This window comes from Salvelinus sp. IW2-2015, linkage group LG8, assembly GCF_002910315.2.
Source record: "Salvelinus sp. IW2-2015 linkage group LG8, ASM291031v2, whole genome shotgun sequence".
Lineage (NCBI taxonomy): Eukaryota > Metazoa > Chordata > Actinopteri > Salmoniformes > Salmonidae > Salvelinus > Salvelinus sp. IW2-2015.
The window spans coordinates 45,185,913-45,202,862 of record NC_036848.1 but is presented as its reverse complement, the minus strand read 5'-3'; the positions used below and the strand labels follow the sequence as shown (position 1 = coordinate 45,202,862).

At 40.1% G+C, this 16,950-nt stretch overlaps 1 protein-coding gene across 2 annotated transcripts in view; it reads right to left on the bottom strand.

Annotated features, from left to right (window-relative positions):
• Window positions 1-257: 257 nt before the first annotated feature.
• rgs17 (regulator of G protein signaling 17) overlaps window positions 258-16,950 on the bottom strand; it is a 42,346-nt gene continuing 25,653 nt past the window's right edge. For both annotated transcript variants that reach the window (XM_023993514.1, XM_023993515.1), the window contains exons 4-6: window positions 6,886-6,957; window positions 4,091-4,322; window positions 258-3,767 (exon numbers count right to left, since the gene is read on the bottom strand). In XM_023993514.1, the coding sequence (XP_023849282.1) occupies window positions 3,579-3,767; window positions 4,091-4,322; window positions 6,886-6,957 (493 nt within the window). In that variant the 3' untranslated portion in view covers window positions 258-3,578. The remainder of the gene's footprint in view (window positions 3,768-4,090; window positions 4,323-6,885; window positions 6,958-16,950) is intronic.

Genomic DNA, 16,950 nt, shown 5'->3' with positions numbered 1-16,950 from the left:
CTTATATCTACAGAATTTTACCACGACATCCTGGCTCTTGTACAGCTATTTCAGTCTTATTACATTCCGGTGGTCTGACAAAAAAGGCCAAGTACCGAAGTAGCCTACAGGTTTGGAGGATTGGGAAAGCAACCAAGAGGTAGATGTTTCTGTTCTTGTGGATTTAACATCTTTGTTTAAGTGACTAAAATAGCCCTTCAACCTTTGTGAATGTGACTACGAAGCACCCTTGGAAACAACAAGAAACGAGACTGTCCCTTGATTGTACAGTAGAAATGTTTTGAAATTCGAAATGGTAGGATTGCAAATGACAATATGGGTTACGTACAGCAATAATGACATTGAATAGCTCCTTGGATAAAGAGATGGTCATTGGCCTGAAAGAAAACACTGTGAATGGATAATAAAGCCTCTATGGATGAAGGAGTCTCGGACTAGTCGATCAGTCAACAGGTGTATTTTGCAGTGAACTGTCATCTCACCAAGATGTCATAACACAGCCACAGGTCAGACAACACACATATTTATTTGTATTTATCAAGTGTTGGTTTTTTTTCATCACGAAGGCATATACTATTTTCTCTGTATATTACTTGTTATATATTTATATAGAAACAAACCTAAGGGTACATTTTTGCTGAATAAGATATGAATATCAGCAAAGGGCAATGTAAACCATGTTCCATCAAACTTAACCTATCCTTTCCCATATTTCAACAGTAACATATTTGCATAGGCAAAATGAGATTAGCCCTTTAAACAGTGTATTTCCTGAATTATTTATATATCTAAAAATCTTTTTCCAGTTGAACACAATTAAACAAACAAAAAAAGTTAACTAGGCTAATCGTCCTTTAACGCTTAATACATATATTTTCTGTGCACATTTTGTTTACAGTGTTAGGCTTCAAGTAGATCTAAAAACAAAGTGTACATTGACAACTAGATGTGAAATAAATTAACCAATATGAGAGGTAGTGAAATCCCTAATGAAAGTTAAAGGAGAAACACAGTAGATAAGGCCAATGCTTCTCTAATCACATCAATTCTGACACTTTAGATAAAAATCTTATTCTGCCAACAAACCTCTGCCACCTTTCAAAGCCATTCATTCTGAATTGAAAGTCAACATTTGAACATGACACTATGCCTATGATACCACCTCATGTCATTAATTGCTAAATCCTTGTTGAAATCTCAGTAAAATGAACAACCATTTCTTTCCATGGAGTGAAAATAATCAATTACTCCGAGATACCAGAGAACACGTCGTACAAACCTGCAATACAACTCTTCACCCAGTGTAAAATGCTAATTGTAAATCATTCAGAACCATTTTCCTACCTACATTTTTTTTGCAATTGGCTTCTCTTGCGTTTCCAGGATGATTGCTCACCGCATGAATGTAAACTTGGTTTGATTGAACCATAATTTCACTCTCTGGTTGGTCAAACATTCAGAAGTTACAGCTGAAATAATATCTAAAATGAGCAAGTCATTAATTCAATGCGAGTTGTCATTAATAGAGCTACATAAAAAGGTATCCTCTACCTAACCACTGTGGTGCATGCATACTGTATCGCTTTTACTGTATCACGCTTCATTTAAAAAAGAGTATGCAAACACTATTGCGACTGAAACTATCTATAAAAGTGGCTGAATGTGAACGAAATATAAGGAACGTTAGAATATTGTTGGATGTTCAAAATGGCTGATGTCATTAGGCTATGCTATATGTTCATTTTTTGTGAATGAATACAAACGGAAAGACTACATCTGATCCAATTGCACTTCAATAACCTACAGTATATGGGCTTTATTAAAACCCTTAATTGAATTAAATAATCACTGGCCTTGGCACATGAACTTCAGGTAGTATGTTCAAACAGAAGAGTGGCACTGCTTCAATGACACTTGAATATCATTACCCACCAGTGGTGATAATACACACAACTCTCCCTCTCACAATATACTTTACTCATGCACTGACCTCTACACATCAACAGGTGACGAAGGCCTGCAATAATTTCTCCATGTTTAAATGTCACACTTGCAACAACAACAAAAAATCATTGAACATATATTTTAGGCCTATATGTTCATGGGACGTTAACTCTTTAAAATGTTTTGATGAGTATGTATCTGGACGGCAGGTACACACAATAATGCGTGCTGGCAATTTTAGGGAAAAAAACAACGACCCGTCTCCAAAATATCTATTCACCTCCCCTGCCCAACTCTGTAAAGCAGAGAGACTGTTAAAGGCATGGGGCTCACCGGAGATCCAAGAACCTTACTGGAGCCTCACTAACCAGTCTTAAAGACAGACGCACATCTGGTGAACAGGACTGCAAACCTCCAAACAACCAATATATAAATACGTCTGATTCCACCTAGCCTCTTCTGCCCCCGACTGGGCTGTTACTTAGCTGGTACTGACCCCCTTCAGTCACGGACTAGCTACAGCTTTAAAACCAGAAGCCATAAAGGACTACTTCATAATTCCATGTGTCAGCAATGCATACCACTCTTAGACCTCATGGTGATGCATTAGACATACCACTATCTTATAATTGACCTTCCAAACCAAGGCATCGTGATTACTACTATTTATATTATAGGCAGTAGAAAAACTAAAAAGTAAATGGTTCTCTTTCATTCTCGAGAGCTGTAAAGTGTTCATGATTTATTTTATGAAACGACTGAATTGAATGTTTGACTTCTTATTTTCTCCAACAATGATTCCAACCTCTGACATAACCTGTGCTTCTCTCAGGGTGGGATGGTGTGGGAAGGATAGAAAGGACTCTGTGTTTACTAAACTGTGGTTGTTGCCATAACAAGCAGCTCTTGTGCTGCCTTTTTCACATAAAGGCATTGTGATTTCCCGTGGAAAGTAATGTTCATAAGACATTTAGCTGCCCAACCACAATTCTAGCCCTTCTCCCAGTTTTAGAGTTGTAAAGAAGGCAAGTGCTTGGATATTAACACTGCTGTAAAACTTTCAACCTTCTCAAAATCAACAACTGCAAGCTAATTGGCAAATATCAATATTCCCTTCACATAACACATCAAGAGCTTGACAGGGTATATCCCTAGAACAGAAGAAAATACATCTCATATTCAAGAACCTTTGCAGTCCACTGCTAAAATACCAAGCAAATTCCATTACCTTGTTACATGCCAAGTCTGATTTGCCTGCTCACCACGGTCAAGCTCTACAGCCATCGTAAAAAATACATTGTTTTTGGACTGTAAAAATGGCTGAGGCATGGGACAGAATTTGAGAGAGAAAAATACAGAGCAAGATAGAGAAAGAGGGAGCGAAAGGAGGAGAACTCTCAAAAGTACAGAAACAATGGGTCTGTCCTTCCTTTTGTTTCGCTTTGTCACAGTAGCCCGAGGAGCTCTTATCTGCAGTTAAACCAGGAACTAAACCTCAGGGCTGCCTGCGAGCAGACACTTGAAATTGCTTAAACTATTCATTATTTTCTTGATTCTTTTTCAAAAAAGGAAAATATCAAACCCAGTTCTGGCACCTTATTGTCTTCTTGTTTTTTGGGGGGGTGGGGGTTACTTTAGGTGTCTAGGCAGGAGCTTCTCTTGCTGTCCAGAAGGTCTCTGTAAACGGAGGAGTTGAGGAAACGGGGGTAGGAGTCTCTGTGCATCAGGGTGTAGATCTGCAGCTGGGCCTCCTCGTACATCACGTTGCTGGGCTCCGTCAGGCTCAGGTTGATGCCTTCCCTCACCCGCGAATCCAGGCTCACCTGGAGGCAGAGGAGCGGGAGAGAACAGTGACATTGCTATCACACAGAGCCACAGCGGAAATGGAGGGAGGTCATGTTATCAATGGAGATAAGGTCACCTCCCACCTCCTCCTCTTCAACCACTTTGAGATTGGGGTTTCAATATGTCTTGGAATCAGACCTGGGTCAAATACATGTATTCCAAACATTGTCAAATACTTCAGCTGTACGTGCTTTAATTTTCCACAATGGAACCAATGGAATAGTCCTGAAAGCAAAGTAAATATCAGCCGAGTGATACTAGGTGCCAGTCAAACTCCTGCTTCCAACGTGATGCCTCCTACCTCTTTCGGCGATAGAATGGAGACATAGTCCTCGTAGATGATCCTGGCTTTCTCATCGATCGCAGTCGGGTCCGTCTCCTTCTTCAGCTCCTCACAGGCCAGCCAGAACAACAGGTTCTCTTCGCTGTACTCAGAGCGCAGAAATTCTCGGAAAATCTCCCTGCCTTCTGAGGAGCGCATCACCAGCTCGAAGCTACGGGCCCAGGCAACCACCTCGTCTAGAGTGGGTTGCCTAAACACAGGATACCAGGAACCCAGTGTTAGCAGTCTGGACTCTCACAATACACAAGACAAACAGATTCATTATTTTTTCTCTAGAGATGCAATAACATGGTTTCCACAGGCTGTTTCAATTAGCAATAGAAATAGTAGCGGTCATATGTCATACACACATCCTTGAAAAACGTAGGTCCTGGGCTAATGATAAACATGAAAAGAACAAAGGCCTGCACACTGTATGCCAGCGTTCCCTAAGCCTCACGGTTCCATTTATGATTCATATTACCGGAGATATGTTTGTTTAGTTTTTTTAAATCGTAGGACACATTTGATAGACGCTGGGGCGCTAACTAGCCTAGTAATTACTAGGTGGTAACAACCTGGTAACTTGACAGGCACACATTTGGTTGAAGATGGCACAATAAGAAAGGGAAAAGGGTACGCAGGTAATTAATGTGCTTGTCAGAACACTACTATTATTCCCCATACTTATTTTATTATTTAACTTCTTCACAATTTTGTCAGTGTAATTACTTATTTGAAATCTGATTTACCTACTTGTGTCTTTGAAAATAAATGAAATGAGGCTATGCATTTTTGTAGGCATTCATATAGATACTATGTCAAGGACAGTGTTGATTATAAGTCATAAAAACGAGAATAGGTTATATTGAAATGCCCCTTACCTCAAATATCCTGTTTTGTCATTTTAGAGAGATGTCATTTCAGTATTGTGCAGAAGCTGCTATATGCAGATATGGTAGGGGGACTCAACGACAAAGATCTTGCCTATATACTGTTATATGATGACACATTTGTGCAAGTAGTCAGCCTCAACCACCTGAAGATTTATAGCCAGGTAGAGTGATTTGGAGAAAGTAATTGTTATAGCATGAACATTTTCAAACAGCTAGCACTTGGGAAACATAGATCAGGGGTGTGGCCCTTATGGAAAACTATTTTATTCAAGCCTTATTTTTAAAGCGATAGTTGACCCACATTATAATGTAGACTGCTTACCCCGAAGCAGTCTAAGCAGACATGAAGAGACTGCAATCCATACCTTGGTTAGCCACTGTAATTTGTAAGTCGCTCTGGATAAGAGCGTCTGCTAAATGACTTAAATGTAAATGTAAATGTAACCAACCAACCATTCCATTTGGCTGACTTGTGCATATACTAGTGGAACACTTTGGTATGATCCTAATCACCACATTCAATGACAACATTTTGAACCAGAGCATCTCCCTAAGAGCCTTTTTGACCTAAAGGTTTGCACACATCGCACCGAATGTGGATCTAGCGTTCATCTGCCGATCATTCAACGCGCTGTGTTTAGGAACCACCCACTGTAAACGTCTGACTGCCAACATTTTCCACTTGATTCGTTCACAGGTGCTAAGTAATCTCGGCCAGTAAACGCTATTGGTGTGTCTGAGGCCTAAGAGTCATGGCTACAGGGGCTGATTGAAATGTTGTCATTAAAAGGTGGTAATTAGGAGCATTCAGTGTGCGGGCCTTCCTGCTATTTTCATGTCTCAATCGACAAAACATGCTAAGCATGTCACATGCTAAAGTGTTACCATTATTACAATTAGGACTGGGTGATAAGGAGAAAAATCCATCTCACTTATTACAACAACAACATGAAGAATGAGTGTTCCAAGGTAGAGCCTCAGGTTGAACCCAGTGTCATGGCCACAGCCATGTGAGAACAGTATTAGGCTCACAATTGTTTGGGCAGCCAGACAGGCTACATCATGTAAATGCAGCTGAAATCTGTCAATATTACATATCATGCAAATAATAAGCACACAATATACCGTAGAGCTGAGCCCTATACTCTATAATGGACCTGCTCCTTTGGGGTAGATGAAAATTATGTCCTTGTGTGTCCTCAGTTAAGATATGTTTCAGTCAAATAACTGAAATTGTGAGAGAGGTGGAGAGAAAATAAAACTCATGCTCTAATTGGCTAATACAGCAAATGAGTGAGCAACACACAGGAATAGATATTGACACAGCAGCAATGTAAGGAGAGAAAATGAATGGGACAAAGCAGTAAAACAAAACAGGCAAAACAATTAAGACTGCAACATTTCTGGCATGCATTCTGGCTAATTTCTTGCATGCAATAATTACATTTTCTGGCATATTTTCTGGCATCCTTTCTTGAGGTAGACAGTCCTAATGTATAATGTCTATGTACTGTATAATGTCTATGTACTGTATAATGTTTATGTACTGTATAATGCCTTCAAAAGACAGGGATGAACAGACATGACCAAAGGCCATCAGCTTATCTGACAACATGAAAACAAAAATAACACCTCACTGTTGTACTTCCCTTTCTTGCACTAACACTTGCACTTGTCTTTTCTTACTAAGACTGATTTCGCTAATAGCTGCTTTGTTGAGGAACGTTTTACTATGACTGTCATATGTGGTTATCTTATCTACTGTAAGTTTCTCTGGATAAGAGCATCTGCTAAATTACCAAAATGTGACATGATATCAAAACAGTTTGGTATTTTCTCAGAGAAAACCTATGGAAAAAGGCATAGCTGGCAACTTACTGCTCCTCTGTGGCTTCAATACTATCCATTTTAGTGCATGCCCGTTCGGAACGCTCCATGCGGTCCTCATTCCTGGAAAAGGAGAAGCAGAGGGAGATCAAACATTATTATTGTTTTCAAACATATTCCATATTCAAACATACTTATTCATATGGCAGTCTCAAGGTTGGATGTTCATGTAGTATCTTTGTTGAACTACTGCCTGAGAACAGGTATTCTTCTGAAAACCAGTGAAAACTAAAAGTGGAAACAACCTGTGAGTGGAGTGAGACCTGCTATTTACAGTACACAAAACCTTTACAAAATCGCTATACCGGAAATGTACATGTTAAACACGTGTTGTATACACAATAATTACACAATAACAAATTATATTGTAACACAAATTGAATTGTAACACCTTAACAATACAACATTCCAACATTGTGTCCTTTCACAAACACCTGAAAAGCTAGTTTGAGGTGCATGTTTTGTTCCTAAATACATTACAAATGTATTGGAAAGAGGTTATCAAGAAATTTCAACTGCCATGCAAACGGAATGTGTTAATTCTGTGTGAAATTTCAAGTAGGGATGTATTGGAGAAACGGCACGTTTATATGCCACTGTGTAAATACTGCTATGCAGATTTGACTGAATTGCGTTTGGATGTAGCCTAGTTTAGGCCTATTGGTTCAGCCTGTGTCATACGATCATTACTTTCACACTAAACACCTACATATACAATCATGTCCAAATCACCCGAAAGTATCTCAAATTGATTGTGAAGCTCAACAAAGTCCAATATAGATGATTTGAACGCGATGTGCGAAAAATGCTAATATCGGTCCCATGACTTGAATGTGATTTGTGCCGCAAATGCTAAAACGTTAGCATGTGGAAACAGTACCACGGAAACTAAACCAAAGCATGGGTTGCTGTCATACCTTGTCCTAGAGCTGGGACGATAAACCAAAAACTAGACACCGACATTGCCTTCCTCTTATCGAAGCATTTTGCTTGTCAGTAATTCTAGGTGATTTTGCTACATAACGTACCTGTAGATTTTTCTAAAACAATTCTTTGGTCAACAGTAATATATGCATTATGTTTATTCCTACTACGAAAGTATTTGCCTGTCCCTGTTTCACTGTCAGCTGCTGACTCTTACTCCCTCTCCCCACTGTTCGCACAGAGGAGGGAGAGATGCATTCTGAGAAGCACAAGCATATGACTATTGCTCAAAATGCTACTGGGGAAAAATACAGTTTTCAAAGCAACTACTGTTGTTCTAGATAGAAAGGAGATTCACAGCTTTCTGTGAGTATATAATATATTTCTTACCTCTTAATATTGAGTTCATGGCACCAATTTACAACCAGAGTAATCTGTGTAGTATGGTTTTGATGCGCCTGAGGATTTGAGCCGGAGCGCGCCATTTGCAGTGAATAGGTCTACATCAAGTAGTCTAGGCCTAGCACGGGATTTTCTTTTAGGACATTAGCCTAGATTTACTGATTGATTAATCTATTAGCCAACATGGCATTATAGCAACAATATCAGAGTTAGCAATCTAGCTAAGTGTTTTGAGTTCCCACTTCCTAATAACAATAATATAGCCTTTAGGCCAATATGCACAAAGCTGTGAGAAAATTCTCTGAGGATCAAAATATAAATCTGATCATTCTGGATCCTATTAAAATATCAATAATGCATTTCCTGGATATGTTAGATGAAACAGCTTACTTTTTGAATCATAGGCTACCATTTTAATTGTCTTACTTGGCACTGGGAAAATGTGTCTAGAGCCCTGCAGCTAATGTAAAGTAACTGTTCAAAAAAACAAAATATGTAGCGTTCTAATTGTTTTAACGAGAAAAAAAAAGTAAAATTTATTGCAATATTACTTTTTGTTCATAACGCCCAGCTCTAGCACCTCCCCCCAAAAATGTTTTTATCATCATTTGTTATCGTTATATGGATTTTTGTTTATATCGCCCAGCTCTACCTTGTCCATAGACTGCTTACAGGGTAATGAAACCAATATGTCATTTTGTAATTTGAGTGAACTATGGAGTGTCCGTTATATAGAAAAAATGAATAGGTTTAGGCTATAAGGCCCATGCATCCGAGAGAGAGAAACAATATTTTCTGACTGGACTGCTTTGGTGGAATTCTCCACTCTGTCTAGCCTACATTCCTCTCTTGCGTTCTGTATATATATATTGAAATAGGCTAAAGCAAAAAGGAATAGGCAAATCACTCTGAATGTCATTTGTGTGTTCTTTACTGCGCAGCGCCAGTTAAGTTCAAATAGGCTAAACCACCATTTGTCACATCACAATGTCATCACCATCGATAATGGTTGTCAATCATCATCGACAGTCAATACTAATGTAGCCTAAAAATCTAAACATTCAGTGTTTAGCCTCATTTAGCCATCACAACACTCAGTTGGTTTCATACCAACTAGGATTTAGCTTTCCCCCAACAAAGCTGTTGGGGGATGTACAATGCATTCGGAAAGTATTCAGACCCCTTCCCTTTGTCTATATAAGGTCCCACAGTTGACAGTGCATGTCAGAGAAAAAAAAACAAGCCATGAGGTCGAAGGAATTGTCCGTAGAGCTCACAGACAGGATTGTGTCATGGCACAGATCTGGGGAAGGGTACCAAAAAATGTCTGCAGCATTGAAGGTCCCCGAGAACAGTGTCCTCCATCATTCTTAAATGGAAGAAGTTTGGAACCACAAAGACTCTTCCTAGAGCTGGCCACCCGGGCAAACTGAGCAATCGGTGGAGAAGTGCCTTGGTCAGGGAGTTGACTAAGAACACGATGGTCACTCTGACAGAGGTCCACAGTTTTTCTGTAGACATGGGAGAACCTTCCAGAAATACAACCATCTCTGCAGCACTCCAACAATCAGGCCTTTATGATAGAGTGGCCAGATGGAAGCCACTCCTCAGTAAAAGGTACATGACAGCCCGCTTGGGGTTTCCCCAAAAGGCACCTAAAGGACTCTCAAACCATGAGAAACAAGAATCTCTGGTCTGAAGAAACCAAGATTGAACTCTTTGGCCTGAATGCCAAGCATCACGTCTGGAGGAAACCTGGCACCATCCTAACGGTGAAGCATGTGGTGGCAGCATCATGCTGTGGGGATGTTTTTCAGCAGCAGGGACTGGGAGACTAGTCAGGATCAAGGGAAAGATGAACGGCACAAAGTACAGAGAGATAAGTACAGAGAGATCCTTGATGAAAACCTGCACTAGAGCACTCAGGACCTCAGACTGTGGCGAAGGTTCAACTTCAGGACAACGATCCTAAGCATACAGCCAAGCCAAGCATACAGCCAAGAGAAGTCTTCAAATGTCCTTGAGCCAGAGCCCGGACTTGAACTCGATCGAACATCTCTGGAGAGACCTGAAAATAGCTGTGCAACGACGCTCCCCATCCAACCTGACAGAGCTTGAGAGGATCTGCAGAGAAGGATGGGAGAAACTCCCCAAATACAGGTGTGCCAAGCTTGTAACTTTCATTTGGATGATGATGGTCACATGATGATCGGTGCTTGATCGGTGCATGGCTGCCAATTAAAACATTTTATGCATATCTCATTTTATAATCTACACTGTCCAATTCATCAGCGAACTGTTGTCAATAGAGCATGAGGCAAAACCAAATTGGGCAAGTATGCTATTTATGGCAACAGTTTTTGTGACAAAACCATCCGTAGAGTTGAAATTGCAATGGAAACACAAACTTCTGTTTTATTATTCAGTACTTGAAAACTAAAACAAATGTGCTTTTATGTGCACTACGTCATCACGCACAGCATTCTATCTGCTAAAAAGAAAAGCTGGGGAAAAAACACTTCTAGTGGGAAAATTCACATAAGCAGACTTTAGAATATATGACCGACCGGCTCGATTCGGTCTTATGTAGCAAAATTTGAAATTGTAATTTTTGGGAAAAAGTAGAGACTCCGAGCTAGAAAATTGTATATCATACACTACAGTTGAGGAACAATGGGAAAGTAATTCTGCTTCGAAATATGATAAACTTGGAACCTCACTTTTGAGAAAATGGCCTTTGAATATTTTGGTACACCTACTGCAGAGCTCTTCTTTGTCTACACCCATCCAGCATCGTTCACACCCTCATAAGCTTTAGCCCCACCCATCTCTTTAAGGATGATCTGAGCATTCTGTCCTAACAGCAGCAGTCAAGCACCCAAGCTAACTGGCTAACGTTGGCTAGCTTGCTAGCTACATCCAAACACAAATGAGAGAACAGCTCACTGACAATTTTACACGCCCTAGCAGAGCTGGTCAGTCTGTTATCCAGAGCGTTGGCGACTGCAACTGTGATGCTGGCAACAATTTACGCTTTTTTGCCAACGTTTACTGACGGGTGTTGAGCGTTCGTAAATTCGTCAGTTATTCTGCGCTCTGGCAAACTCAGAAGAGAGTGCTCTGAAATCAGAGTAGATAGCCAGATCAAATTTACCAGCTACGTCTATCAACAGTTGTCACAGTGACACCATTAACATTCTATTGAAAAGCTTACTTGCATAGTGGAGTCTTTTGTTAAGACATGTAGCTAGCTAGCTAAACAATGAACCATAATCCCAACTCATGACGTTACTACCCTGCATGAATTTGCAGGTAGCTAACCAACCAGATTCAATGTTAGCTGGCTAACATTAGGCTATAACTAGTAAAGCAAATGGCTCTGAGATACAAAGAATATTACTACACAGAGCATAAACGTAACGTTATCTAGCGAGCCTGCCATGAAATTAAAATGACTGACTAAATTAGAAATGTGTAATATCTGAAAATGTAGCTAGCTAGACTATTTTACCCGTATACATGCATTGACGCTTCTCCCTCTCTGTCACACAGATGCCATGGTTGCCCTTAGTTTGAAGATGTAATCCAGAGACAAGAGTTTTCTACATCTCGTTAGCTATCATATTCTAATTCCACTGATTTCAAATCTCAGTCCTCCAGAAAGAGGAGATCAGCACTTATGCAGTTCTACTACGCAATATATATTTTTTAAAGCAGCATTAAAACAGGATTACCTACACATACTGACCAGCTAAAATAGACAGAAGCTAGCTACATGGCAGACCAATCCGAACTCATCTCTCGGCATGTCCAGTGCAATCATTATTCCAGCCAATCATGGCTAGCGGGAAGGTTGCAGGCTTTTTCTGTGGCTAAACCAACTAGACTCATAATTTAACAATTGTATTTGTATTTACTGATGGCATACAAGTTTGTTATTAAGGCACATGAAACTTCACACGTTCCAGAAGGCATTTCTGCCAACAAAAGAAAATTATTTTGATTTAAAAACGAGTCACATATGGAAATCTGTCGCCAATTGGAAGGAAAACCTAGCTACAGACACAGAGCACCGCCACAACCAGATTGGATTTACTTGTGCATCTCTGACAGCAGATTCCTAGTGTTGTGCTAGTAAGTGCTGCTATAATGTGCTTCTGCCTAGGGGCACAGCCTCTTGACACAGCAGCGTCTCTCGAAGAGCTTGAGATGATAAGGTCCTCTTCTTTATCTCAAAGCTCTATTTGTCTTTGGGTTATAAAAGCACTTGAGGGAGTGTTCTTAAGCCATGGGGCTACCGTATCCAATCAAACCTAATAAAATTAGGCTATATGTAGTATCTTTGTTTACAAACTACCGCCTGTGTACTTTGTGGACCTATATTTTTCTGAAAGCAGGAAGCATCTACCTGTGACGGAGTTTACGACAGGAATCCCGCTCCCCCTTTATTTATTTTTGCTAACGCACAAAAAAGTACTCCAATTGAATTGAGCCCTTCATGCCGCTAGCTTCCAGAATGAGCGCTAAGGATTCAGAAAACCCCTCCTAATCTTCATCTGTACCCATACATGGCATGTCTCTTCCTACATATATTATATGTCATATACTGGGAGTCGCACAGTGGTGAATATTAGCTTCCTCTTAGTATCTTCATCAAAGTATCCTTTGTGTTGACATAATTGAGCTGGCTCGCCACAGGCTCTACACCTCCTGAGATGACTCTAAATATAAAACATGTTCTTCACAGCTATTTTGCATGTGATGTGAAGATGGAAATAGGCTGGCTGTTTATAGAGAAGATAAGGTCACTATATAATTGAGAAGGGTTGTGGAGGCCGTACTTTAGAAACGGGTCTTACAATTATGCTTTCTTCAATGTTTTCATTATTTCAAGCCATTGTTTTGTAGGCCTATATTGTGGGTTCACTGTCCAAGACAGACTTGGCTGTGGTGCTAAAACTATTTACTTACATGGTAGTTTTAGAGACCGATACCATGTACAGTGCCTTCAGAAAGAATTCATAGCCCTAGACTTTTACCTAATTTTGTTGTGTTACAAAGTGGGATTAAAATGGATTTTACAAATTGTCAACAATTTACACAAAATACTCTAATGTCAAAGTGGAAGAAAAATTCTAACATTGGTTAAAAACCCCCCACAAAAAACACAAATTTATCTTGATTAGATACGTATTTAACCCCCTGAATCAAAACATGTTAGACTCACCTTTGGCAGTGATTACGGCTGTGAGTCTTTCTGGGTAAGTCTCTAAGAGTTTTCCACACCTGGATTGTGCAACATTTGCCCATTATTCTTTTAGAAATTCTAAAAGCTATGTCAAATTGGTTGTTGATCATTGCTATAGATTTTCAAGTAGATTTAAGTCAAAACTGTAACTCGGCCACTCAGGAACATTCACTGTCTCCTTGGTAACCAACTCCAGTGTAAAATTGGCCTTGTGTTTTAGGTTATTGTCCTGCTGAAAGGTGAATTAATCTCCCAATGTCTGGTGGAAAGCAGACTGAACCAGGTTTTCCTTTAGGATTTTGCCTGTGCTTAGCTCCATACGTTTTTTTGTTTTGTTTGTTAATGATTACAAGCATACCCATAACATGATGCAGCCACCACTATTCTTGAAAAGATGGAGAGTGGTACTCAGCAATGTTTTCTATTGTATTTGCCCCAAACATAACACTTTGTACTCAGTACAAAAGGTGAATTGCTTTGACACATTTTTTTGCAGTATTACTTTAGTGCCTTGTTGCAAAAAGGATATGTGTTTTGGAATATTTTTATTTATACAGGCTTCCTTTTTTCACTCTGTCAATTAGGTTAGTATTGTGGAGTAATATGGTAGAAAACTTACAAGATGAAGTTATAATACTGTTTATGCATCGAATAACATTTCTTAGTACTCTCACATCTGTGTCTGTGGGACTGAGTTGGGCCTCTGGGGCTTGGCGCTGGCAATTGAATTATGATGGCTTGGTGATAGAACCTCATTCCATAGAATGAGTTGGTGTTTGTGTATTATTAGGTACAAGGGAGGAGATGTCTCTAGTGTGGACGACTGATGGGAGGAACCTTGTCTTAGGTGCCAAACGCTGATTTCTATACAATTGGAACAGTCTTCACAGCAAATGCTATCTGACTGGGGGTTACTCCTTTCTCACATACACATCCTAACCTTTTGACTCATTCCAGGCATCTGTTGTTTGTCATGAACATTCAGGAGGATGTACTTTGCTATAAAGAGATGTAACCCAAATCTGCTCATTGGGCTCTCAACGATTTTTATTTTACCTTTATCTAACTAGGCAAGTCAGTTAAGAACAAATTCTTATTTTCAATGACGGACTAGGAACAGTGGGTTAACTGCCTGTTCAGGGGCAGAACGACAGATTTGTACCTTGTCAGCTCTGGGATTCCAGATGGGTGGTTGTTGACCAGCTTCATTATTGCAATTCTTACTCATAATAAAGATTGATTGTTTGAAGAAATAACAAAGTCTCTCTCACTTGGTTAGAATTTCCACCACAATATTTGGCGGCAAGGAAGGGATGATAAATCATCATTTTGCTGATTGTTCCTGGGAAATCCAGGTTAACCGTGCACGGGAGTTGCATTAGACACAGCCGGGGAAGCCATACTCCACTAGACGGAGCAGATCGGATCCCCGCCTGGCTGGGAGCGTTAGTGGAATGGATGTCATTTCGAACAGAGACAGATAAATAGGATGAGACTGACATTTCTTGGAAACAATGTTTTTTTTGTTATGAAAATGGAGTTGACATCCAAACCTGAGTGGACCGGATGGAAACTACAACCTATGTGGACTAGTTAAGAATTTAAAGCAAAAACCCTGTGTGGGCTAGAGACCTGTGTGGACTCAAAAGCGCTATTGAAGTTTAGAGAATGCATTACAAGTAGTTGCTGCTACTATAATTTTTTTATCCTGCTGCTCAGCCACTTTACCCCTGATTGTATGCATATAACTACCTCGTCTATCACTGATATCGTTATTAATATTGTTCTTGTACATACTGTATACTATTTTGACACTATTACTGATTGCTACTATGCAAGTAACCATTTGGCTGTACCGTTTACACCTTCTGTAGAGACCATCCACATAGCAAAATATTGATTTATATAATGAATATTGATATGTGGTCGTAACATGATTTCGTGACATACCACAACAATACCATGTGACCGTATCAAGTGTCCACCACATGAATATATGGCGCATGCATCTGTTTATGTACTGTACATGTGCACCTCACTCTGGTTTCAACTCAGATTGCATGGCCTTAACTTATGTATGGAATACTATGTGATATGTGCATGTGTAACAGTATAGAAAGTATGCTAATGTACTGGTGTGAAGACATTTGGTCAGTGGTCAAAAGTACTTATGTAAAAATACTTTAAAGTACGACCTAACTATTTTTTACTTTCTCTGGTATAGTTTCTCTCTGGTAGCAAGTTAAAATGTAAGCAAAAAAAATATCTTACTAAATATTAGGAAATGTAGCAGGGTACATTCTTTCTATGACAACCATGACAAATCTCACTGGGCAAAAACTGGTTGAATCAACATTGTTTCCACGTAAACTCAGCAAAAAAAGAAACGTCCTCACTGTCAACTGCGTTTATTTTCAGCAAACTTAACATGTGTAAATATTTGTATGAACATAACAATATTCAACAACAGACATAAACTGAACAAGTTCCACAGACATGTGACTAACAGAAATTGAATAATGTGTTCCTGAACAAAGGGGGGTCAAAATCAAAAGTAACAGTCAATATCTGGTGGACTGCACCYMATTTGCCAGTTCTTGCTGTGAGATGTTACCCCACTCTTCCACCAAGGTACCTGCAAGTTCCCGGACATTTCTAGGGGGAATGGCCGTAGCCCTCACCCTCCGATCCAACAGCTCCAGCCCTCCAAAACCACAGCTCGTCAGTGAAGAGCACTTTTTGCCAGTCCTGTCTGGGCCAGTGACGGTGGGTTTGTGCCCATAGGCGACGTTGTTGCCGGTGATGTCTGGTGAGGACCTACGTTACAACAGGCCTACAAGCCCTCAGTCCAGCCTCTCTCAGCATATTGCGGACAGTCTGAGCATTGATGGAGGGATTGTGCATTCCAGGTGTAACTTGGGCAGTTGTTGTTGCCATCCTGTACCTGTCCCGCAGGTGTGATGTTCGGATGTACCGATCCTGTGCAGGTGTTGTTACACGTGTTCTGCCACTGCGAGAATGATCAGCTGTCCGTCCTGTCTCCCTGTAGCGCCGTCTTAGGCGTCTCACAGTACGGACATTGCAATTTATTGCCCTGGCTACATCTGCAGTCCTCATGCCTCCTTGCAGCATGCCTAAGGCACATTCACGCAGATGAGCAGGGACCCTGGGCATCTTTCTTTTGGTGTTTTTCAGAGTCAGTAGAAAGGCCTCTTCAATGTCCTAAGTTTTCATAACTGTGACCTTAATTGCCTAAGCTGTTAGTGTCTTAACGACCATTCCACAAGTGCATGTTCATTAATTGTTTATGGTTCATTGAACAAGCATGGGAAACAGTGTTTAAAATCATTACAATGAAGTTATTTGGAGTTTAAGGAATTATCTTTGAAAGACAGGGTCCTGAAAAAGGGACGTTTCTTTTTTTGCTGAGTTTAGATTCAACATCCTCACAATGAAATGTGGAAACATCATTGATTCAACCA